The sequence below is a fragment of the Danio aesculapii genome, chromosome 20 (genome assembly GCF_903798145.1).
Source record: "Danio aesculapii chromosome 20, fDanAes4.1, whole genome shotgun sequence".
NCBI classification, from domain to species: Eukaryota; Metazoa; Chordata; class Actinopteri; order Cypriniformes; family Danionidae; genus Danio; species Danio aesculapii.
Window position 1 is genome coordinate 34,459,325 of NC_079454.1, and position 24,955 is coordinate 34,484,279.

At 34.4% G+C, this 24,955-nt stretch overlaps 2 protein-coding genes across 3 annotated transcripts; both read right to left on the minus strand.

Moving 5' to 3' along the window:
* Positions 1-4,080: 4,080 nt before the first annotated feature.
* erh (ERH mRNA splicing and mitosis factor) lies at positions 4,081-8,312 on the minus strand. The gene is made up of 4 exons (XM_056481734.1): positions 8,203-8,312; positions 7,523-7,610; positions 7,054-7,174; positions 4,081-4,673 (listed from the first exon to the last, which is right to left on the minus strand). Exons 1-4 carry the CDS (start codon positions 8,203-8,205, stop codon positions 4,571-4,573), a joined length of 315 nt encoding a protein of 104 aa, XP_056337709.1. The 5' UTR covers positions 8,206-8,312; the 3' UTR covers positions 4,081-4,570.
* Positions 8,313-10,584: 2,272 nt separating this feature from the next.
* On the minus strand, positions 10,585-24,364 carry paplnb (papilin b, proteoglycan-like sulfated glycoprotein). Of its 2 annotated transcripts, none has more exons than XM_056481733.1 (14): positions 24,279-24,364; positions 24,131-24,184; positions 23,804-23,913; positions 23,666-23,726; positions 23,478-23,580; positions 21,653-21,783; positions 21,476-21,573; positions 18,088-18,289; positions 16,669-16,845; positions 15,888-16,038; positions 14,440-14,520; positions 14,200-14,311; positions 11,247-11,322; positions 10,585-11,131 (listed from the first exon to the last, which is right to left on the minus strand). In XM_056481733.1, exons 2-14 carry the CDS (start codon positions 24,182-24,184, stop codon positions 10,871-10,873), a joined length of 1,617 nt encoding a protein of 538 aa, XP_056337708.1. In that variant the 5' UTR covers positions 24,279-24,364; the 3' UTR covers positions 10,585-10,870. The 2 variants fall into 2 exon arrangements, with proteins under 2 accessions (XP_056337708.1, XP_056337707.1); XM_056481732.1 differs by having other exon boundaries at positions 14,200-14,341.
* Positions 24,365-24,955: the final 591 nt, after the last annotated feature.

Here is a 24,955-nt window from a genome sequence, read left to right on the forward strand (position 1 = left end):
TGGAGATAGACCATACCATCCTTATCCTGGGCAAACAGGCCACTGTGCCACCTAAATCTGTCATAATGTGGCCTCAAAGTCTTGACCAGTTGCACCACCAGCTCGTGGATTATATAAATGTAAATAAGGTGTTGATTGTCAGTGTCATCATCACAATTTAAGTATTGATTTGATTTGGTGGTTGCCAGGTGGTGCATTATAAGTTATTCTGAATTCAGGTTAAACGCATAAAAAACATGTTAAATAAATTTAATGCAAACGTCTATTAGTTTTTATGCATTTTGACTTTTTATTTACTCCCCAATCAATACAAGAATGGAGAATAGTGTTCTAGAAAGATGCAACCCCAACAATGGGCAGCCATGCATATTACAGCTTTTTTAATTATTGTTTTTTTTTCTGTCAATATTTTTGAAAATGATACGGTAATTCTCTCTGTGCAGAATACAAAACATTTAGTGAAAACTGTTTGTTTTTTAACATGTTTGGTCTATGAATTTTGAATTTACTTAATTAACAGGGACATGCACAAAAATACAATAACCTCGAAAAGGAGGATGCATTGTGCCAGGTTTTAGCAAAGCTGCTATTTTCCACATGCGGCCCCTGGACAGGTAAATCTTAAAACAATAAAAGAAAAAAAGAAATAAAATAAATAAATAAAATAAAATTGTGTTTTTAGCCATTTAAATCACCATCTACTGGCCTAGCATGCTTAACACAGTTTTAGTTTTTATAATCAAAAGAGTTTTGATGTCAGAAATGCAAAGAAAATTAAATTGTGTTTGCATTCATGTTGATCTTTTTTTGTCAACTCAGATTTTGTCTATTACAATCAACTAAAAACTTTATAATTGCAATCATCTAGTCAACAGCTGAAGGACAGAACCAAGTCTAGATATTCATTCATAGTTTGAACTCATACTATTTAATTTGTACATTTCAATATTAATTGCTTTCACCCATTTGACCTTCATGATTCATTTTTCTAAATATTGTAGTCCAGGAGTCTTGTTGAACATTCAAACAAACAAGTTACTTCATAAAAGTTGTTTTCTCGTGAGATTTCAGTAAAAACTGAATAAACGGTCTAAAAAAAAGAATAATAAAAAGTTTGTGACATTTCTCCAACAGAAAAAGTTGAATTAAGAAGTCTACTAAATGCATAATCTATGCTAGATTGGGGTAAATCATATATGTTACAAAATGGAAATGGCATTTTAATCTTACATTTATTTATAACAAGAATTTTTGGTTCACCGATTAAAGTATTGTGTTCAGTCCTTAGTTACAACTGTCATAAGACTACATGCAGTTCATTAAACGTAACTTAGGTACTTTCCATGAACAATGCAAGCCCACAGTGGATCATGTAACAAAAACAACAGAATAAAGCATGTCAGTCTAAAAGATACTGCAACTCATTGTTAACAAATTAAACAATAATGCTTCCTAATACAAAAGTACAGGCAAAATGGAAATTTACTCACATGGTCCTTTAATTTCTTTCTATATTTGAACACAACACAAGATGTTATATGGAATGTTGGAAACCGGCAGACATCGATATCCATATATGTGCAAAAATACACTATGGAAGTCAATTGGTGCTGCTTTCCAACATTTTTCATTGCAATAACAGGTAATTACCATGAAAATACAGAAGAATAAGTATAAGTAATATACATACGAATAAGTAAATTTTAATATTTGCTCAAAAAGAGAATGACACATTTTAAAGAAGTATTACAATGATTTGGCAAAGAGAAAGATAGTGAGAAAGAAAAAAAGACAATAAAATAATAAAGAAAATAAATAATGAGAGATGGCACATGAAAACAACACAAATTAATTCAGAATATTAAATAAAGCACATTTTATAAGTTTTAATTGCTTTATTGTTATAAAACTCTGAAATAGTATTCAAGTACAGATACAATTCTCATTTTAAAAATACAAAAATTGGCTTACTTTTGGTATATTTACATTTATGTATAAAAAAAACTTTGCAATAAATAATACTAGGTTCATACAAAAACTTGAATTAAGGAATTGTTTTTCTTTAATGTAAAACCCCTAAATAATTTGTCTACAGCTTAAAGAAAAATCACCTAAAACTTTTGAACAATTAGTGTTCACATCAGACCAGAAAGATTTAACAAAGGGACATTCCCAAAATAAGTGAGCAACAGACTCAGAAGTCTCAACGGCTTACCAACATTATTCAGTACATTCATTTGTGTTCAACAGAAGAAACTCTGGAGTACGAGTAAATTGTGGCAGAATTATAATTTTTGATGAACTATTCCTTAAACAGGGCAAATGTTTCTTAAATTGAAATAAAGGGGGTGTCCTTTTTCCACAAGGAAAAAAATCATAAAAAATAGCTTCCACAGACATCAAATACGTGGATTTAACATTTTAAACTTTTTGTATCATGGGGTATTTCTGAGAATAACAATTTCTTATTTGAACAATCAGCCAATGTAACAGAAAAACAAGACTTTTGTGCTAGAGTACAGTGTCAGGGTTTCTGCAGGTTTCTTCAAATCAAATGTAAGACTTTTTAAGATCATTTTAAGAACATTATGAATACAATTTTAGACTTATACAGGGCTTAACACTAATGGCGCAGTTACTTCTGTAAATAGTTTTTGTATTAAGGGAAGATCATGTAAAGGGATGTGTTGCTTAGTTTTCTTTCCCTGATTAGGGAATTTCATTAGAAAAATTTGCTGCAAAAATGTCTAACAAATGTTTTGAATTGTATCTCTTTGCAATAAAAAACTTAAATATACATAAAAAAAACGTTTTGAGATGGATTATTGGTGATTGGGTGTCAGCCTGATTCTTTACTTGGACATCAGGAAATTAAGAAATGATTTTATACCTACAACACAATATTTCAGTGATTTTAGGTCTTTTTAAGGCCTAAAATTTTGTTTTTGAAATTTAAGAGTTTGTAAGGGTCCGCGGACACCCCGAGTGTGCTTCTGACAGTTGAAAAACAGGATGTCATGATGTGATGTTTAAGTCACATTTATCTTGTAATTAGAAGATACCAGCTCCTTATAGACAAACATTCTATAAAATTAAGATATAAACTGGTCTGGAGATTGGCTGATGACAGCTGAATGGTGTGAAAGATTTCATGAAGCATAGCAACGCATACAAAATACACATTTTCATAATTGGGTATGTATTGGTGTTCATATTTTCCTGCATCCTCTTTCTTTCTATGTATATATGCAGTTGTTTAAGTGGATTCTTGTAAATATGTGCATGTATTAATTATTCATGGAGGTATATGATTAAGTAACTGTACAGTTGTGGGTAAACATTTGCATTTATGTATTTATAATTTAAATGTTTATTATTATTTGCTGCATGGTTCTTTAAAAAAAAAAAGAGAAACTGATGTATTCAAGTTTTTGACTAAACAGAAAAGTCACTGAAAACAAAAAAAAAAAATGTTCAACTGGCACATATAAAACTGCAAAATACATCATGTGTCACATGCACTTTCTATTGACACATGCAAATGACCATGAGCTCTGAAATCCTTTTTGCCATTTGTTGTCAAAGAAATAAAGGTAAATTTAGGAAACAGACAAGAATTTGATTCATAGGCAGTGGTTTACAGCAGTGTTTCTCAGCCACGTTCCCGGAGAATCACCAACACTGCATGTTTTTGATGTATCCTTTATCTGTCACACACATTACAGTTCTTTCAGTCTCTTCTAATGGGCTGATGATCTGAATCTGGTGTGTTTGGTTAAGGAGGCCTTAAGGTGGTCCTCCAGAAACGTGGTTGAGAAACACTGGTAGACAGTGTATACCGTTGTTGCAGATGTTTGGAGTCAGTAAGATTGTTGTTTTATTTGAAGTGTCTTTAGTGTCACATGAACCTTCAGCACTCTTCATATTTTTTGGATAAGTTGGAAACAACAGCATTTAAAAAACAACAACAACTTTTCAAACATTATAAAAACTACAATTCAATGTGCCATTGCTGAAAAATCTCCAACCTTTTGATTCTACAGCTAAGAAAAAAGGAAAAACAGCACTGACATTTCCACATTTTGTGAGAAGAATTTTATTGTTTTCCAGTTTTTACTACTGGATGCACAAATCAGAAAGGGCCAACAAAACCTTTAACAACACGGATGACAAAAGTTGGGGTAGAAGAATGACTCAGAACCATCTCAACAACATCTGAAATGTGTAAATGTTATACTTTACTAAAGAAAAACAAAAACCACAATATAAAACATCATTAATTGGGAGGGATTGGGAGCAACAACAACAAAAAAAACTCCTAAAACTTTTCTTTCCCCAATATTACCCACTAGTCCGATAAATAACCCAAGTCCCGAACTCCAAAAGTTACAAAAATGTGATTTAAAATGCAAAATATTTTCACTCTATGCTTTTGACATAATGACTCAACGGACATGCATTCAACAAAATCTGAACCAATTGGCATCAATTCACTGTTCATTTCAGTCACGTCTGTCCTGTGATGAAGCGTAGTTGGGGACTAGTTCAATAATTCCACCGTTTGCACTCTTTATTTTCCAGCCTGCTGGGCTTGACGCCTCAGCAGCACATAGATCTTTTCTTTGATCCAGTCTTTGTTGTAAGGCTGGTAGGTTTGTGTGTCCGCTCTGTACCTGTTTAAATAATAAAAGACAATTGTACATGATTGATGAGCATGAGCATTTGTTAGGCCCGTTTACACCAATAAATGGCGTTTTACAAAAAAAAAAAAAAAAAAAACGATCCACATCCACACTGTCGTTTCGCCTAGCGTTTCTGAAAAGCTCTTCATCCACATACCGCTGAAAACGCACATCACATGACCACGTCATGCGTTACAGCGTATGTGGATATCTGAGCTCCAGGCAGTCAGCGGGTGCTGAGAGCACACCTATTATAAAATTTTAAATAACATGTCTGTTGTTTATGATTTAAAATTCTTTTGTTATATTCTGTATATGGTTTGATTTGTTGAATGAATAAAGTCATCGTTGGGGATTATGATACCAAGATTACGGAGCCTACCGGATTTATGACGTGTACTGTAATGGACGTGAAAAAGCACACCAGGCAAAGAACACTAGGTGAAATTCGCCAACAAGGCACGGGTATACAGCTGATTTACGGATTCCCCATTTATAAGTTTTAGCTCCCGGTTTAATGGAAAATAAGGAAATTTGATTAAATTTTTTTAAGATTAATGTTTGAGTTTTTTAATGTTGAATTAGTGTTTTAATTTTCGGGATTCATTTGTATTAGTTCGTCTCTCTAGTTTTTACGATACTTCATGATGCAACGTTGTGTAACAGTTCTATGGAATGTGATCAATAAATAGACCATCAGCGAAAGACTCAGTCATCTATTAACCAGGACGCTACACCTCCCCAGTTGAGAGCAGCACACGTCGGACAGTTCACCAAGGAATTACCGCTAGATCTCATCTCACTATAGTTGTTAAACGTGATATTTAATTCATCTTGTCTCTATCTAACGACTCCTCTGTCTTTTGAATCCATTACTTGTTCTCAAGTAACGCTTTTAGCTGAGCGCAAAGATAAGTAAATCAATTTATGAAACCACGTACACTGATTCTGCACATTTGACTTATTGCTTGTTTTTAATTCCTATATTGTATAAACTTATTGTATTATTGATTATTAAAACTGATATTCAGCAAAAGAGACAGGATTTTTCATATTTTTCAATGAAAATGAAAGGAGGCAGTTATGTTAGACCATTTTGAGGGATGTAAACGATAACAACGGTCCAAATGCATTTCCTGTTTTACATTTCTATAGCTTTTGAGAATCCAAAAAGGTCCACATATTGGTAAGAAATGTTATGATAGCTGTTTTAACAAAGCTATGACGGAATTGCCTCGTTCCAGATATAAAATAGTTTGATAACAAGCAGGAAATGTTAATGGGCCAATGACATAACCACATTGAAATGGTCTATAGGCTCCATTTTGTTATAAATATGCATACAGTGAAGATGACTGTCATATAAATATGTAGCTACATTTTTGCTGTCTTAAGTTGTTAATATCAAAATGACAATAGGCAGATCCTTATAGCATGTTATTATTTTATTGTTGAGAAAGTGAAACAGCATAGCCAGGGTGATGTGAATGAGGCCATAAAATACACCGTTCCCTTTGAAGATTTACCTGACGTGTCCTCTGGAGTTTGTTTTCCATATTAAACTTGCAAAGACTGAACTTTCAAGGAAAGGATGCAAAACTGAGCTTAATATTGCACTTAATATTGAGAAAAAAAACAAAACAATCAGAGGCGAATGTCTGCAGCCTTGCCTTCATTTTCAGATGTCTCCGTTTTCCCCTAACCACATTAACATGGAGCAGCAGTGTTTTAACCCTTTAACTGCCCCACCAACAAAAAATCTGTTTAGATTGCATTTCTCAATTCTTAATGTCGCTAGTTAACACACTATGCAGTTTTTTTAACACATCCCATAATTTCTAAAAGATCCACCTCTACTAAATGAATAATATGTTGGTTTATGGTAAAAGTACCTGAATTAATACTTATATTATGAAAAATCTGAAATTATAAAGTGTAAGACCAATTTATTCAAAAACAATCAAAATAAAACATTTTGATCGCTCAATCATCTTTATTTTTTTTAAGTATGCCATAAAATATTTCAGATTGTCCTTTAACATGGTTTCTTGTTTTTATTTTTTTACAACAAAATCAAGTGTAGTAGTGCAACAGGATTATGTTTGTTTGATTTTTGTAACCCAACAATGCTGTGTGTGTAAACTATTATTAAAAACTGTCGAAATATGGTCAACCATTTGGTAGAACAGACAGTTAAATGGTTAAAACAAAAACAGCCTCTTCAGCGTTTCCAAAACACTCGATGCTCGAAAACTCCAGGGTAGTGTAGATTGAAGGCGTAACCGTAGCAAAATGTATGCGTTTTAAAACTAAAAAGTATTAGTGTAAATGGGAGCTTAGACATTGTCAAGTGAAAAGTGTGATTACTTACACAAGACAGCTGAGATCAGCAAGATCATCAACAAAGTCGAATAACTGGCTTATGTCGTATGTGATGGAGGGACTGTTGGGATTCATCCTCTTCAGATGCTCTTCATACATCTTACACACTCCTTTTAGTGAGAAGGAAAATGGTTAAACACGCATTAAAGGTAGTAGTGCAATATCCAATAATGATAGTTCACCCAAAAACCACAAATTGTCATTTTCTCCCCCGTCACTTGTACAAAAAGTCTCTTTTCTGAAAATATTTTGAAGAAAGGTGGAATCCTGTAACCATTGACTTCCATAGTATTTGTTTTTTTTCTACTATGGCTGTCAATGGTTACTTTTGTTTATCAGGAGAAACTCATAAACGTTTGGAACCACTTGAGGGTGAGAAAAGCTTCATTTTTGGGTGAACTATCCCTTTAAAGCATTAGAATTGTTTATAGCACACACAAAGAAAAGAAATATCTTACCTTCCATACATTCGTTGACAGATTCATAATCTGCATATGTTCTACCTTCCGGTCTCTTAGTGGGCTGCACCAGCAGAATTGTGTGAGACTGAAATGTAATAAGGGAGAACTTTTTTTCATGCTGCGTTCATATTATTAACAGGAAACACTACATATCTAGACGACGAATGAACCAATTATGTGGAGCCCCCTATTGACAGGAACACAGCTTTGACTACTGACAGTGAGATTAATCGTGCATTTATTTCAAAAACATGACGTGTTGCTCAAATATGCATGTTTGACGTATGAACCAAATAAACTTAATTATAGCTGATACGGAGTCTCTGACACAATACCCAGAAAACAGCAGCTGTTGGACTCGAACCCTCCCCCAAACCAAAACACTCTCAACGTTCCTCACAAACACTGATATCACCAATACTAAAACTGAACATGAGTTTTTTTCGATCGAACTTTAAATATAGTACTTACTTTGCATATGTAGTATTTTAGGACACATTAAAGCTCGCTGATTTAAGGATTATTCGACGTTCTCTCGTAACACACTGCTAGCCGCGCGCGTTCACTCACTTTTATATTTGTTGAATGTGTTGGAGCAGTCGGTGAAACAGGATTTTCTGATAGGGTGACTATCTAAAGATATATAAAAGTAGAAAATACATCGATAAAATACTTACCATATCTGGTCCTGATGTGTAAAAGTGGCGTTGAACGCTGGGGTAACCGCTGACGGCTATTCACTGTTAGCAGCGATGGAAACAGCAGGAATGTGCTAAGACCGATCACACTTCCGGTGTAGGTGAAGCGTTGGCTTTTCAAGATAAAAGCTTTTTTTCCACCGTTACGGAAATGGAATTTATTTTTGTCGTTCATGACATTACTTATAATTTTTACCTCATATTTTGTATTTGTTATATATATATATATATATATATATATATATATATATATATATATATATATATATATATATATATATATATATATATATAAACCTGTATTATTAGAATATTAGAAATAGACTTTACAATATTATTTACAAATATTTTTTTAATTTTAACCTACAGCACAAATACATATTATAGTTTTAACTAATACAATCTAATTTAATGCAATACGACAATATAATTAAAAAATATTTATTTTGTTAAGACGTTTAATTTGTAATACATTTTAACCTACTTTACATATTTTTTTATTTAATGATTTTAAAAAATGTAATAATTTTAGGGTTAGTATTATTAGCCTACTTCTGATAAATATGTGAATTATTATCATTTTGTTTTTGATTATTGATACTTTTAATAAGCTTTTATATTGCAGTTTAAAGGTGCTGTATGTAAGTTTTTGACTCTTCTAAAGCATAAAAATACCATAATAGGTTTTGCAGATATTTAAGAAAGATGTTCAGTGAACATGCTTGTTCATCTGAAAAACAATGTTGAAGTCAGTTATTCTGCTTTGAAAATGTGAGTTACGTGCCGGCACGTCTGTCTTTGTTTTTGGCTCTTTTAACCGCTCAATGCCAGTTAAGCAAATTATATTTCAGCATCCAGGGTTGCCTTGGAAAACATTCATTCATTCAGAAAGGCACTCAAAGCATGCGTCCATGACTGAAATGGGACCTCCGGTGGACAGTAGCAGACTTCGAAATGAGACGCAGATTAAGAGTTCCACATGAGGTTATTAATGAGCAAATATTATAAATATTACGAGTGTAAACATTAGGTGAGCAGGTTACATTGTAGCCACATGTCCTAACAACACACTACGAGGTGAGATTTGCAGCCATAAGCAATTTGGCGGTTTGCACCAGACGAAACACGACAGAAATTTAAATACAGCCATTCAGAAGCACAGAATATGCACTCACTCACGTAAGGTAAGGTTTATAATATAATTAATACATATTAAACCTCTTTAACATTATTAAATGTAGATGCTGAATCAGTAATATGTGTTGGTTTGTGTTATTTCACAGTTCTAAAGTTCAATTTCAAACAGTATTTTATTTTCAAGATCTGAGGTGAATCTGCTGCTGCTTTCAGTATATGGCAATAAATGTGAAGTAAAATGGCATTCAGACTTACAGTGACTACGTTTACATGGACATTAGTAATCAAAATTTTTGCCTTAATATAATTAAGACAACAATAAGATTAAGGTGTTTACATGAGTTGATTTTTGAATGTTTCATTCATGAGTTCGTTTTACATGATATGTTAGCGCATAATTCGATTTCTCTTTAGTTCGATTATAACCCTAATCTGATTAAATTAATTGAAAATTGCCGTTTACATGGTTAACTCTTAATCAGAGTATTGTCTTAATCGCATTAAAATCAAATTATTGGTGTCCATGTAAATGTAGTCATTGTTAGCATTTAACACTGAATTAAGCACATGAGCTGCAAGAAATAGAAGCCATTTCTAATAGATCAATTCAAGGAGTTGGTTAGGACAAAAAATATTTTTAATCTGGAAAATATTCCTTCTACCGCGTGTCGTTACTTTTATTTAGAATCAGCCTTTAGGCTCGATAGTCAGTCTCGCTTGTATTGGTCGTCAATTTGACAACCTGTGCTTGCGTTTGTTTTGATCCAGGAATGCAATACCTAGTTGAACCACTGGGTGTCAAACTTACATACTGCACCTTTAATCTCAACAGCATCTTGCAAAATAACTAAAACATTTTCAGCACATGCAAAGACAAAAGTTTAAAAGCATTTTGGAAAATAATCACGTCTTCATTAAACGTCACTTAATATTTGAATATATATAATATTTGAAACTATTTAATAATTTTAATAAATTTATTAATATTAAATAATCTATCTATCTATCTATCTATCTATCTATCTATCTATCTATCTATCTATCTATCTATCTATCTATCTATCTATCTATCTATCTATCTATCTATCTATCTATCTATCTATCTATCTATCTATCTATCTATCTATCTATCTATCTATCTATCTATCTATCTATCTATCTATCTATCTATCTATCTATCTGCAAGATTGTCTTCCTCTCTGTACAAGAGATTATTCAAGTAAATTCTTTGGTGCAGTTGGTTTGTGTTAACACTTTAATGGCTTAGCAAGAGTATACAACCAAAGTACAATGTATACTTACACCGAAACATAAAAAGAAATGAAAATTATCTTTAGCTTTGATGCAGTCATGTTTGACAAAGTGTTTCTCTTTCATACCTTTTAAACAAATCAATGCCAGTAGATGTCAGTATAAACCCAAGACTGCTTTTAAATCAGCACAAATGAATGCGTTGAATAAACTGCTGTTTTATCTACATGTTTATGAGTTGGATGTCTCTGGACATTTATTATGCGCGGGATCTCATTCTATAACCTCTGACCTCGTAGATCACTCTCCTGGATGCTGGCTCTCTTCCTCTGACAGAAGCCTTACACGTCCGCTCACACGCCACCTTGGAGACAAAGTTATTGCCATTTCCTTGGCATCCACCAAACCAGAACTGGGAGCAAGAGCCAGAGGAATGATCAAAGTAGAAGCGGGATTTATATTCATAACAGGGCCCGACATCTCGTGACAAAGAGCACACGCTAGCAGAGGGACTGTGATCCTGAAAACAAAAGCAAAGACGTGTTTATATAATTAGGTGAAATTATATGATGATGATGATGATGATGATTATCATAGAGCAAAACTGACAGAGAAAATGAAATAAGCTGTTTTACCCCATAGGAGGAGTCAGGACATCCTGCTCTTCTGTAACCCAGAGCAGCCGTTACTCCATCCAGACAGCAGCCGTATCTGTCATCACACACACACACATGGTCAGTTCACAGGTTTTAATAAAAATCCAGTTAACCCTCATGTCATTCATATACTTCATATCCCTCTATGACTTTCTTTCTTCAGCGGAACATCATGCAAAATATTTTAAAGGAAAATTAGTCAGTTTTGGTTTCTTTTCCTTAAACCTTGTCTTCAGTGGTGGAAAGAGTACTGAATAATCATACTCAAGTAAAAGTACCACTACTTGCCCAAAAATGTAGTGCAAGTTGAGTTAAAGTATCTGTTGTAAATATTAAAGTATGAGTAAAAAGTAACCCTTTTAAAAGTACTCAAGAGTAGTGAGTGGTGAATATAACGCTGGGAAAGGTTGATGTGTTTAAATGTAATTTGTGCATGTGTGTGTGTAAACGTAACATTCTGTAGTGCATTTAGTTATTGTTTAAGGACATTTCAGTCATCATACAGTAAACATCGGTCATCTTCTCATCAGTGACATTCAGTCTAAACAGTTTCTGCATGTCTTCTTGGACACTTTTAATGCTTCTAAACAGTATGTTGTATGTCTTAAGGTACATAAGTATGATGCGATTTACTTTCTATGTGCGATTTGATTGGACAGGCATCGCAGGACTGATTTTTCTAATCCCCATAGGCAGGAAATAATAAAGTATTGACTGCAGGTAGAAGGAAAGTAGTAGAGTAAAAAATGTACTTAGAGAAGAGTAAAAGTACACATTTTTAAAACCACTTGGTAATTTACAATTCCTGAGAAAAACTACTCAATTACAGAAGTTTGATTATTTGTAATTTGTTACTTTACACCACTGCTTGTCTTAAACCTAAATTGTTTGGTCAGAAATATTGAACGTATTTTGTTTCCTCTGATTTCTATTTTAATAATAATGCCCGAGGCTCAGACACATTCTCTCAGTTCAAAACTAGATTAAAGACCTATCTTTTTAGGAAAGCATACACACAGTGCATCATATAACAGCATGATTCATGAGTAAGCACCATGCAGGTGAGAGGGCTTGACAAACCACCTGAAGAACACACTCCTCCTGTCTTAATGCACCAGACATTTTGTTAGAAACACTCAAATGCTTTACATGTTTGCTTCTATGTCTGTTTATATAACTACTATTTTGATTTGTACCACTCCATTTTTGCATGAACAGTAGCTACGCTAATTATTTTCTTCTCTAGCTCCATCTGGGGATACACATACCGAGGCCTCTAAAGATTATGCGGCACCATTGATGCGATCCAAGACCTGTGAAGAAATTATGCCAAAGTATTTATAATCCTGGACCAGGCCGAATCCTGAACAGATGCTGTGGTGGTCATGGACGAATGGAGAGCATGAGACAGATTCCTGAAAGACCTCAGTGACAGACGAGTCTTTGCATTGTTCCCGTGGGCCAGCCTGAACACCCGCTAGTGACTTACTTACACCTGCAGCTTTTCCTCCAGTGCCTAGACTGCAGCTCTGCACAAGAAGTTTGGCCAGAGGAGAAATGGTCGTGCCCAACTGAGCCTGGTTTCTCTCAAGTTTTTTTCCTTCACTTTCGCCAATTGGTGAAGTTTGTTCCTCGCTGCTGTCGCCACTGGCTTGCTTGATTTGGGACCTGTGGAGCTGCACATCAATGGATTTGCTCTTCAGTTGGTTGGACTTCCAACAGTCAAATTTAAGCACACTGAACTGAACTAAACTGTATTTCAACTCTGAAAACTGGACTGACACAGTTTCAATTGACTAAACTTCTATGTTAAGCTGCTTTCACACAATCTACATAGTAAAAGCGCTATATAAATAAACATTTTGTTCCATATAATAGACTTCAGCTAAGAATTATGTTAAGCAATCAGTTGTGGTTTATAGATTTAAAATATATATATATTTATTTAGTTACATCTTTGGTGCATAAAATGTAAGTCAAATGGAAACCAAATCTTTTTGGTCAAGAATGTTAATAATTAATTATTTTAGGATTGACGTTGACTTCCATTCAAAACGAACAAAAAAGAAAATTGTTTGGTTACCAACATTTATGATCAAACACTTTTTGTTCCCAAGTCAGTGTAAACTAGAAGTTGCGACTTTTATTTAAGTATTTTGATGTAGTGCGGTGGCACGGTGGCTCAGTGGTTAGTTTTGCATGTTCTCTCCGTTTTCATGTGTGTTTCCTCCCATGTTTCGGTTTCCCCCACAGTCCAAAGACATGCAGTATAGGTGAATTGGATAAACTAAATTGGCCGTAGTGTATGAGTGTGTGTGTGTGAATGCGAAAGTGTATGGGTTGTTCCCAGTAATGGGTTTGCAGCTGAAGGGCATCTGCTGTGTAAAACATATGCTGGATAAGTTGGTGGTTCGTTCCGCTGTGGCGACCCCTGATAAATAAGGGACTAAGACAAAGGAAAATGAATAAATGAATGTTGATGTACTTCCAACTGAAACACAATATTTAATAGGGGCAAGGCTTTTTTTGTGCATCATTCCCTCATAGCAAACTAATAGCAAGAGTTGCGTGATTAAGGTTATTGTGACTGAACCGAAAAGGACCACCACGCTGAAGCAAATGGTCAGAGTTTGATTAAAGATTACCAAAACAAACTTTTTTCAGTGGATTCATTTGCACAGATTAATGGTTCACCTAAAGAATAAGCAAAATAAATACAAAAAAAGAATTAAAATGAAACATTTTTGTCTATACAATGTAAATTAACTTCTCTGTTATGTTCCACAGAAGGAAAAACATCCTTTTTTGGGAGAGAATAGAGGGTAAGTCAACTATTTATTTTATGGCATTACAATCTACTTTTCTATATATTCAAAAATAACTTGTGTCAGTATTCAATTTTGTCCATGTGTTTGTATGTATATGTTGGCACCTGGATCTCTGGCAGTCATCATGAGCACAGCCTTCTCCACGAGGCCCAGAGGCCGCAGTGTGGCCATCAGGACAGCAGCCATAATAAGACTGAGCGCAATGAGGACCAGTCACTGTGGGATAAGGATCGCTTGGTCTGTAAACTACAGTGCAAAGATTAGTATATATGCAAAAAACACACATGAAAAAATGGATAGACTACAAGAATGTAAAAGTGCTTTATTTGTCACAGTCTTTTAACCTGATACTGGGTCGTGAGTGTGAGGCACAAATCCACGCAAGGAGCTCTCATAACCATTGGGGTTCTGCACACTGAGCACCGCTAAACCAAAGCAACACAATGACAGAATCAGTACCTCATAACACAGCAGGGTTTCTGCCAAAATATGAGGATTGTAAATTTATTGCAGGGAAACTGTCTAGTTTCATTCAGAACATTCTAATTTTTATCTTCATATTAAAACATATTTTTATTGTACTCATCATTACAATACAGCTGGATAAATGTACAATTTTAATCAGTGTTTTTACTACTGTTTATTATTTTCTTTACTACTGTTTTTCTTTACTACTATATTATTTACTACTGTTTATTATTTTATTATCTATTTTTTATAGTTATTTAAATAAATAAATCTATGTTGTGTTTATAATATAGTAGTTATAAGTAATAAAAGAAAAGATTCATTGTGATAAACAGAAAATTATAATTGAATCATTATTGTCTGAACTGAAACATCATCAAATGGGTAAAAAGTCAAATCTAAGAAATTTACATAAATAAATAAATAAATAAATAAATAATGATCTCATGAAAAATCTGAGATGATAAATATGAATCAGAACTAAAAACATTTTAGTTACAAGCTAGTTGTCTTTTAGCCGGCAGCTAGCTCCCTGCAACTCTCACATGGTCGTACACTGAAGCTAAGCAGGACGGTGCCTGGTCAGTACCTGGATGGGAGACCACATGGGTAAGCTAGGTAGCTGCCGGAAGTGATGTTAATGAGACCAACTCTCAACCTGCGATCTGTGTGGGTCCTAACGCCCCAGTATATTGATAGGGACTCTCTACTGCTCAGTCTTTCGGATGAGATGTTAAACTGTGGTCCTGACTCTCTGTGGTCATTAAAAATCCCAGGATGTCCTTCGAAAAAGAGTATGGGTTTAACCCTGGCATCCTGGCCAAATTTGCCCTCTGTCCATCATGGCCTCCTAACCATCTCCATATTATAATAAGTTTCAACACTCTCCTCTCCACCAATCAGCTGGTGTGCGGTCTGGTGCAATATGGTGCAGGTGGATGAGGAGATTCCCCCCAAAAATGTGTAAAGAGCTTTAAGTGTCCAGAAAAGTGCTATATAAATGTAAGGAATTATTATTGTTAACTTTTTTATTTTTAACCAAAAATGTATCACAATTTCCACAAAAACATTAAATATGAATATGATATTAAATTTGTAATGTTTCTTGAGCATAATAAAAATATTTCTGAAGGATCACGTGATACTCAAGATGGGAGTAATAATGAGACACCACAAGAACAAATCACTTTTTAAGATGAATTAAATAGGGGCAAAAATGTTATTAAATATCACAATATTTCGGTTTTACTATATAAAAGGAAACCTTAGTGAACAAAAGAGACTTCTTTCAAAAGCAAACACATGACCCTGTAGTTAAACTCACTCTGTGGGCCAGGGCAGGGCTGTGTGTTGCAGTTCTCCACAGCATGAGGTCTGGAAAGAGAAGCACATCTGTCATCTGAATATGGATGTTGATCCAAATCCATGCACACCACTCTGCGCTCGCGGGTGCCAGTTCCACAGCTCCGGGTGCACTGAAGGAGACCAGAAAACAACATCAATGATGTCCAAAACCAATCCACGCTCTAAAAAATGATGTTTGTTGATCCACACTCTAAAAATTATAAGTTACAGTTGAGGTCAGAATTATTAGACCTCCTGTGAATTTGTGTCTTTTTTCAAATATTTTCCAAATTATGTTTAACATAGGAAGGAAATTTTCACAGTGTCTCTGATAATATTTTTTCTTCTGGAGAAAGTCTTATTTGTTTTATTTCGGCTAGAATAAAAACAGTTTTTAATTTTTTAAAAACCATTTTTAGGTCAAAATTATTAGTCTTAAGCAATATATTTTTCCCGATTGTTTACAGAATAAACCATTAACACCCTAGTTAACCTAATTAACCTAGTTAAGCATTTAAATGTCACTTTAAGCTGAACACTAGTATCTTGAAAAATATCTAGTAAAATAATATTTACTGTCATCATGGCAAAGATAAAACAAATCAGTTATTAGAAATGAGTTATTAAAACTAATTAGTTACACTAAAAGTTAACTTAATTCCTTAATGTTGTCCCAACCCAAATCAATTGTGTGGAACTAAACATTTTTTACAGTGCACATCCCCCTTAAGATGATCCCTTCTTGTGCTTCCTCGTCTCACCAGGCTGAAGTCGTTGGTGTAGTATCTGAAGACCTGATGGCAGGCCGGTTTCTTGCAGGCTTTGGTTTCCTGTGGTCGTGTGAGTCCACTGCAGTGGTGCTCAGAGAGTCTCTCTCCTCTGCCCCCGACACAAATCACCTCTCGGGTCTGCAGCCCTTCACCACACGTCACTGAACACTGCCACAAACAAATGTTCACTCTGGACCACACACCTCTTATGTTGCACGGGTATATTTCTGGCAATAGCCAAAAAACACATTGTTTGGGTCAAAATGATCAGACAAAAATCATTAGAATGTTAGATAAAGATCATGTCAAAACATACATCAATGGATTGCTCATTTATTCAGGTTTCAGATGATGTATACGTCGAAATTACAAAAAATTGACACTTCTCACAGTTTTTTTGGTTCACGGTCACATACTGTATATGACCATGTAGGGGATTTCTGTATTAGTTTTAAATCAATGCTATAACTACAACAGTCCCTCAAAGATTTTATAGGAAATTTTTCAGATTTTCGCAGCTTAAATGACTGATTTTAATTACTGCAGCAAAATTTGCAGCAATAATTGCAACATTTCTTGTGTTGCATTGCAGGGACTACTGTATTTACAAACAACAATTTATTTTTTAAATTATTATTACTTATTTGAGCTATAAAGCCTATTGCTTCATATTTGATACACAATAGACTTTAAATGATCAAAATAAACAAATCTTTGTTGAAATCTTTTTACATTTAAAAAATCATACTGAAATACATTTATCACACATCACAGGACTACATTGCTTTGTGTTTTGCAGAGGTCTCATCATAAAAGATTTAAATGTTTTTTTTTACTAAAGCCATTATTCATTATTTGGAGATTCAGAGGAACAAATATCTATATTCATTTGATGGAAATAGTCTTTGATTTATTACGTTTCCTTTTTTGTGCAATTTTCACACTATTTTTGATCTGAGGCATTAAAAGCCTACAATGTATAATGTCTTTGTATTGTTTGGCAACTATTTCAACACTGAGAAGTGTTGTCTGAAATAAAAGTATTGAAATCTCCTTAAGAATCAAATTGTGCCATCAGATGGTGAATGTTTAAAGGGTTAGTTCACTTAAAAATTTCAATTACTTCATCATTTTGTTGCAGTCATGTGGTCTTAAATCAAACCAAAACATATTATTTTGTGTTCAACAGAAGAAAGTTAAATATGTTTTGAGCAAGTAAATGGCCAGTAAAATGATGGCATTATTGGCTGAAGAATCTTTTTAAGGATGCCCAAAACCTGCTGGCAAACTGTAGAATTTGAAATAAATTAATAAATGGATAAATAAATTTCAAGCTCTTCTGTATGTGGCCTTTTTTAAAATTTGTGTTCCTGGAGGGACTGATAAAATATTAGTAAAATAATTCCATACATCACCAAATGGGCCGGCACTGTATTCGGCACAGGCGTGTTCGTTGCAGGCCACCTGTGCAGTTGGTTTTCTGAGGCCCTTTGCAATGCAGTGGGACTCATCGACCATTGCCGATGTTCTCTCATGAATACAGTAAACAGTGCGGCTCTGAACACCTCCTCCACAGTGACGGGAACACTCAGAGTAGGCACTGTATGTGTATCTACAAACACAATCATATTGAGTTTGAAAGTACTTATCGGCATGGTTATTATCAAAGGACTGTCCACAAAACAAGTAATTAAAATAAAAACATATAAAAATATATAAGAAAAAAACTACATTTCACAAACAACAATAATATAGCACTATATAAGGAATAAATATAGATAATATAAATATATAATAATAATTTAATAATAATTATTTAATTTAATACAATGAGGGTGACGCGGTGGCACAGTGGGTAGCGTTCTCGCCTCACAGCAAGAAGGTCGCTGGTTTGAGCCTCAGCTGGGTCAGTTGGCATTTCTGTGTGGAGTTTGCATGTTCTCTCCGTGATCGCGTGGGTTTCCTCCGGGTGCTCTGGTTTCCCCCACAAGTCCAAAGACATGTGGTACAGGTGAATTGGGTAAGCTAAAATTGTCTGTAGTGTATGTGTGTGAATGAGAGTGTATGAGTGTTTCCCAGTGATGGGTTGCAGCTGGAAGGGCATCCAAATGTAAAACATTTGCTGGATAAGTTGGCGGTTCATTCCACTGTGCCAACCCAGGATTAATAAAGGGACTAAGCCGAAAAGAAAATGATTGAATGAATGAATAATACAATGAATGAAATGATAAAAACAAGCAAACCATGAGCAAATAAAGAAATATGAAAAATAATATACAAACATATTAAAAAATACAAAAAAAGAAGAATATATCCACATGTAAGAACAGTATACACTTTAAATAAGATTAATGGCCCGTTTCCACAGAGTGGTTTGGTACGGTACGTACGGTTTGGTTTGGTACACTTTTATTCCACTGTCAAAGGGTACTTAAAAGCAAACAGTACTGTACCACTTTTTGGTCACCCTTTGCAAATGCTACTTAGCACGAAAAAATGGTACCAAAAGGCAGAGCAAGATGCGTAGCTGAACGCTATTGGTTTACAGAGATACGTCACTCACAGAAGCAAGAAGAACAAAAACTGCTGTGTCCTGTTGTTGTTTTACGAGTCCGTCTAAAAGTGCGAGTGGTTTTACTTTCTCCAGAGAGCTTGCGGCGTGTCTATATTTGAAATAACAAACTTATTGAGCTCATATTAATAACGTGCACATAATCATTAAAGCACTGTGATATCCGATCCTTTCAGAAATGGACAAACGCGAGAGTGGAGAGTGAAAAAACAAAGGAGAAGCTGGAAAAAAACACAACAAATGATGCTTTCTGCGACCAAAAACATGAACAAACTTCTTGTTTAACTATTATCATCACGTTTTGGACTATTATTTTTCAAATCAATTCACCTTTATTTGTATAGCACTTTTACAATGTAGATTGTGTCAAAGCAGCTTCACATAGAAGATTATAGTCAATTGAAACAGTGTAGTTCAGTTTTTAAAGTTTAAATTCAGTTCAGTTTAGCTCAGTCCAGTGTGATTTAATATTCACTACAGAGAGTTCAAACACTGAAGAGCAAATCCATCGATGCGCAGCTCTACAAGTCCCGAACCATACAAGCCAGTGGCAACAGCGGTGAGGAAAAAACTTCACCAATTAACGAAAGTGAAGAATTTAAAAATCCTTGAGAGAAACCAGACTCAGTTGGGCACGACCATTTCTCCTATGACCAAACTTCTTGTGCAGAGCTGCAGTCTAGGCACTGGAGGCTGGATAAGCTGGACGATAAGCTTCACAATTATGAATTCGGAATGACAGAATTACTTTCTAACAAGAGGCTACATGTGCTGCTGAAGATTAAAGACACATATGAGAGGTTTGCTCTGATTTTGGGCTATAGTTTGTGTTGCTTTTGAACCCAAATAAGGACTAAATGTATGCTGTGTGTAGCTTATCTGTAATTGGTAACGTATCGGATACTGTAAGGGTCTGTATGTGTTCATATATGTTGCATTTATTTATTTATTTTATATAATTGCAGATGTTACAGAGGGCTATTTCGCACCATCATTGATCTGCAGTTATAGTCAAATCATGTTCATAGAAAGGTAATAAATGAACATTTTTGAACAAGTATTTATGTGTATAAAGCATCTGTTTTGTGAGAAGTGCCTCTCATATGATATGTGAACGACCCGTACAGCTTTACTGTAACATTTCCTCGAGTAAAAATGACGTCGTCTAAAACTTTCTGTCGTATCCTTTTGGCAGTGGAAACGCAAGCTTGATAAAGGTGACCCGTACCGACCCGTATTGTACCGTACAGTACCTCTCAGTGGAAACGGGGCATAAGTGTACATGTTTCGGCTTCAAAATATCTTTTATTTTTAGCCCGCTGTTCCTTTGTAATTAATGTACTGTCACCGTTTACTCATACAGTTTAAGTAAGAATCATTAGCCCCCCTGAATTAGTAGCCCTCCTGTTTATTTTTTCCCCAATTTCTTTTTAAAGGAAAGAAGATTTTGTCAACACATTTCTAAACATAATAGTTTTAATAACGCATTTCTAATAACTGATTTATTTTATCTTTGTCATGATGACAGTAAATAATATTTTACTAGATATTTTTCAAGACACTTCTATACAGCTTAAAGTGACATTTAAAGGCCTAACTAGGTTAATAAGGTTAACTAGGCAGGTTAGGGTAATTAGGCAAGTTATTGTATAACGATGGCTTGTTCTGTTGACTATCAGAAAAATATATAGCTTAAAAGGGCTAATAATTTTGACCTTAAAATGTTTTTTAAAAAATGTGAAACTGCTTTTATTCCAGCTGAAATAAAACAAATATGAATTTTTCCAGAAGAATAAATATTATCAGACATACTTTGAAAATTTTCTTGCTCTGTTAAACATCAATTGGGAAAATTTTTAAAAAGAAAAAAAAAAAATCAAAGGGGGGCTAATAATTCTGACTTCAACTGTTTATTTACGTATATTTCTGAAAAAATAAATCAATATGCTATTTCTGACCTTAAATATATACTTTTTAAAGCAAGTAAATTACATTTGAATTAATCAGTGTTTTGGGACTGCACTGTGATCCTCAAATTAAGTCTTTCAGATGGTTATTTTTCCAAGTATGCCTCTATAATCAATATTTTTTGCTCAGAATTTTTAAAAATATATTAAACAGGACACAAAACCCCTTTTATTTTCTGACCCATATACATACATTAATGTATACTTGTATTTCATTACAGATGCAAAAAAACAAACAAACGAAAAAGAGATGAATGACCTGTAAGTGTCCAGATGGACAGCGGCAACAGGTCCATGTCTAGAAGTGACAGGAATATCGCGATCCTCAAAGCCCACAATCTCTCCATGGCTCACCGCCTTTTAGCATAGATAATAGTGTTAGACTGAAATGAGTGTGTGAGTGGTTTTGTGTTGTAGTAGCATAGTTGACACGTACTCTGCAGACGCCCTCCACACAAACGTCACTGCGACCCACGTGGCATAGAGTGCCGTCCACCACAGCGGGTCTGTGGCGGTAGTAGAAGTTCTCTCCTCTGGGCACACAGACCAGCTCACACGGGTTTGATGCTGGAAAAAACACAACAGTTCAGGTCACTTGATCTTAGTCCAGAGGAGTGTTTCTGAACAGAATATGAAAGCAAACAGCTGTCTGACTTATATATATAGTTGAAGTCAGAATTATTAGACCTCCTGATTTATTAGCCCCCCCTGGTTATTTCTATTTAATGGAAAAAGGGGTCTTTAACACATTTCCAAACAGAATAGTCATAATAATTCATTTTTAATAACTGATTTCTTTTATCTTTGCCAAGATGACACGTCATAATATTTTACTAGACGATTTTAAAGATATTAGCATTTAGCTTAAAGTGCAATGTAAAGGCTTAACTAGGTTAATTGGGTTAATAAGGCAAGTTATGGTAGTTAGGCAAATGCATTATATAACAGTTGTTTGTTCTGTAGACACTTGAAAAAAAAATATTACTAATAATATGGACCTTAAAATGACTTTTATTCTATGATGCTTTTAAAATGCTTTTATTCTAGCAACAATCAAACAAATAAGACTTTCTCCAGAAGAAAAAATATTATTGGAAATATCAAACATCATTTGGGAAATATTTAAAAAATAAAAATAATACAAATCACAGGAGGGCTAATAATTTTGATGATATATTACATGATGAGTTTCACTCCTATAGCTTCAAATTTCCCCTAATGGGAAGAGTAGCTGCTGTTTTTAATGATTTAGTTTATTGTTTGATGTCTGTCTTGTGTGTGTGGTGAATGGTGTAAATCTAATACACTGAAGAACACATGCCCCAAAAGGGGACGATAAAAGTTTAAAGTGACAGTAACAGTAATTTAAGTCAATATGATCACTTAAGTAATGCAGTTAGTCTTGATTATTATTAATATTTTTGCCTTTCTTCACACACATGAAAAAACAACAACAACAACAAAAATGCTCATTAAAAGACATGGTTGTTTAACCCAGTCTCTGGGACATTAAGGTCCAACACAACAATGGCAGAACAGTTTTGTACATATTTGACCCAAAACAACACAGCATTCTTTGTGCTTAGGGCAAGGTGCATTTTAGAATGACAGATGTCAAATGAACATTACTTCTTTTTTGCATTTTTAATGGTAAATACAACTTATTTGGTGTGGTTTATACCTATAAGTAGGGCCAGACAGAATCTGCTGACACTTTTTGCTATTTCTGCAGAGAATTTTGTAAAAAATCTGCAGATTTATGTGGAATGATTTTGGGAGTTTCATAACTAAAAACTTAATATATTACATTTTAAAATAATACATTTTAAACTTGTATTTAATGTTTACAAAGCAAATCTATCTAGATCCACTTATTTGGTAAACAAAGCAAGTCTATCGTATAATATATCTACTAAATGACAGAAAATATTGCTTTACAAACTGTATTATAAATAAATCATACAAACATTTTTATATTAATCAACAATATTACTGAAATTAATTTAAAAACTGAATAAATATAAATTTACACAAGTAAATAAACAGACTCAGTGATGGGCTAAAAATCTGTGGATTTCTGCATGCGCAGATTCCGTGTGGGCCTAAGATAAAACTGCACAATAATGACAAAGCCTATTACAATAATTAGCCTATATGGAAAAGATAATCTCTGTTAAACATCACTTGGGAAGTATTTTAAATTAAAATTAACCGGAGAGCTAATTATTTTGCATTGAACTGTATATATAAAGCATTTCTACCTCCATAGTATGGCTGCCAGGTGTAACGTTTCCCCTGGAAGGTCATTTGGTCAAAGTGAGAGCACTGTTCCTCACGGAAATCTCTAGATCCAGCAGGACATTCCTTTGCAGAGGACGAATGTTACAGCTCTGAACAAACACTTTTATTAAAACAGCGTGTGCATTTGTTTAGGTGTTAACTTAGCTACCTGTGTGTTACAGAGCTTGTAGGACTTTGATGGTCCCACGCAATTGTGTCCACCATCCGTCCTTAATATCAAAACACAGAAGATGACTTTAATGAAATAGTATATTAAAAAAAAGAGTTTCATATGTACTTAACTCACCTCATGGTGTTGCAGATCCTTGTTCTCACAGCGACTCCGCCACCGCATGTGCGGCTGCAGGGTCCATATGGGCCATATTCACCATAATAATCATCAGATGGTGGCCTCAACTGCAAGCAAACGCACTGGTTATCTGACACAGACATGGACAAGCCTTAAACAGCCTTGGAGAATTGCCTTTTTTAAAAAGATCCAAAATGTAGAACTCTTTTCTGCATATAAATGATCAGCTTTTCTGAAAATATAAACATTTAGTTGCAGCTAAAATGTGTGGTTAAATCTGACATTAATTCTGAGCATGTGTTTAATGTTTGTGGTTATACTCACGCTGAAAACGGCAGAGATCAGGCACAAAGTCCCGAGAAGATAGTGGAGCATCATCTACAACATACACAGATTATTTGTAAAGCTTTGTTTTTACTATTTTTGTTGAGCATAAATTCACAGATCACTCAAACGTCCCGTTTTCACTCACCTTCTCAGCGTCTTTGTAAATGTCAAGCTGACTCGGTCACGGCAAGAGAGTTATGACACTGATGTCCATGCAGACTCAGGACTGAATATCTCTTCCATTGTGCATACGTACACAAACCTACCAATTCACACTAGCCAGATCAGATTACAATTAACCCCTCTCAGGAGACAAATCCATGCCTGAATCTTATAATATGGTGACATCAGCACAAATATAGTTTAAGATCATACATGTTTGTTATGGGCTGGTCAAAATTAAAAACACAATTCAGGTCCCACTTTATATTACATGGTTTTAACTACTAAGTATTTACTTTTACTACAAAAAGTAAATACAATGTAATGTGTTCACAATGTATTGCAGAAAACCTCTGGCGCTCTTGAGGGGGATACGGGTAGGGTAGTTTAAGGCTGGGTTAAGGTATGGTCAACAGTAATTAAAGTAAATTTATTACAGATGTAATTACATGCATGTTTTCAATCAATCACAATGTAAAAAGTATTTACACAATAAGTACGTTGCAACAAATGATGAATTTTAGCGTAAGCACATTAGTTAAGGCCACTTAATATAATGTGGGACACAAATTCAGATTTCTGAACAATATTAGATTTATTTTGACTGATTGAATCTGTTAAATTGTCATTCACAAAGTTGTTAAGGATAATTTACAAAGT

Excerpts from the sequence above, each read along its gene's own strand:
- erh (XM_056481734.1), bottom strand. Across the intron at positions 7,175-7,522 it reads TGTCAACGAATGTATGGAAG|GAGTGTGTAAGATGTATGAA; the intron begins GTAAGATATTTC and ends TCTCACTAAAAG. Across the intron at positions 4,674-7,053 it reads GCTGATCTCAGCTGTCTTGT|GTACAGAGCGGACACACAAA; the intron begins GTAAGTAATCAC and ends TTATTTAAACAG.
- paplnb (XM_056481732.1), bottom strand. The coding sequence starts at position 24,184 with ATGATGCTCCACTATCTTCTCGGGACTTTGTGCCTGATCTCTGCCGTT. Across the intron at positions 23,581-23,665 it reads ACAAGCTCTGTAACACACAG|GAATGTCCTGCTGGATCTAG; the intron begins GTAGCTAAGTTA and ends TCCTCTGCAAAG. Across the intron at positions 11,323-14,199 it reads GATGACTGCCAGAGATCCAG|ATACGGCTGCTGTCTGGATG; the intron begins GTGCCAACATAT and ends GTGTGATGACAG.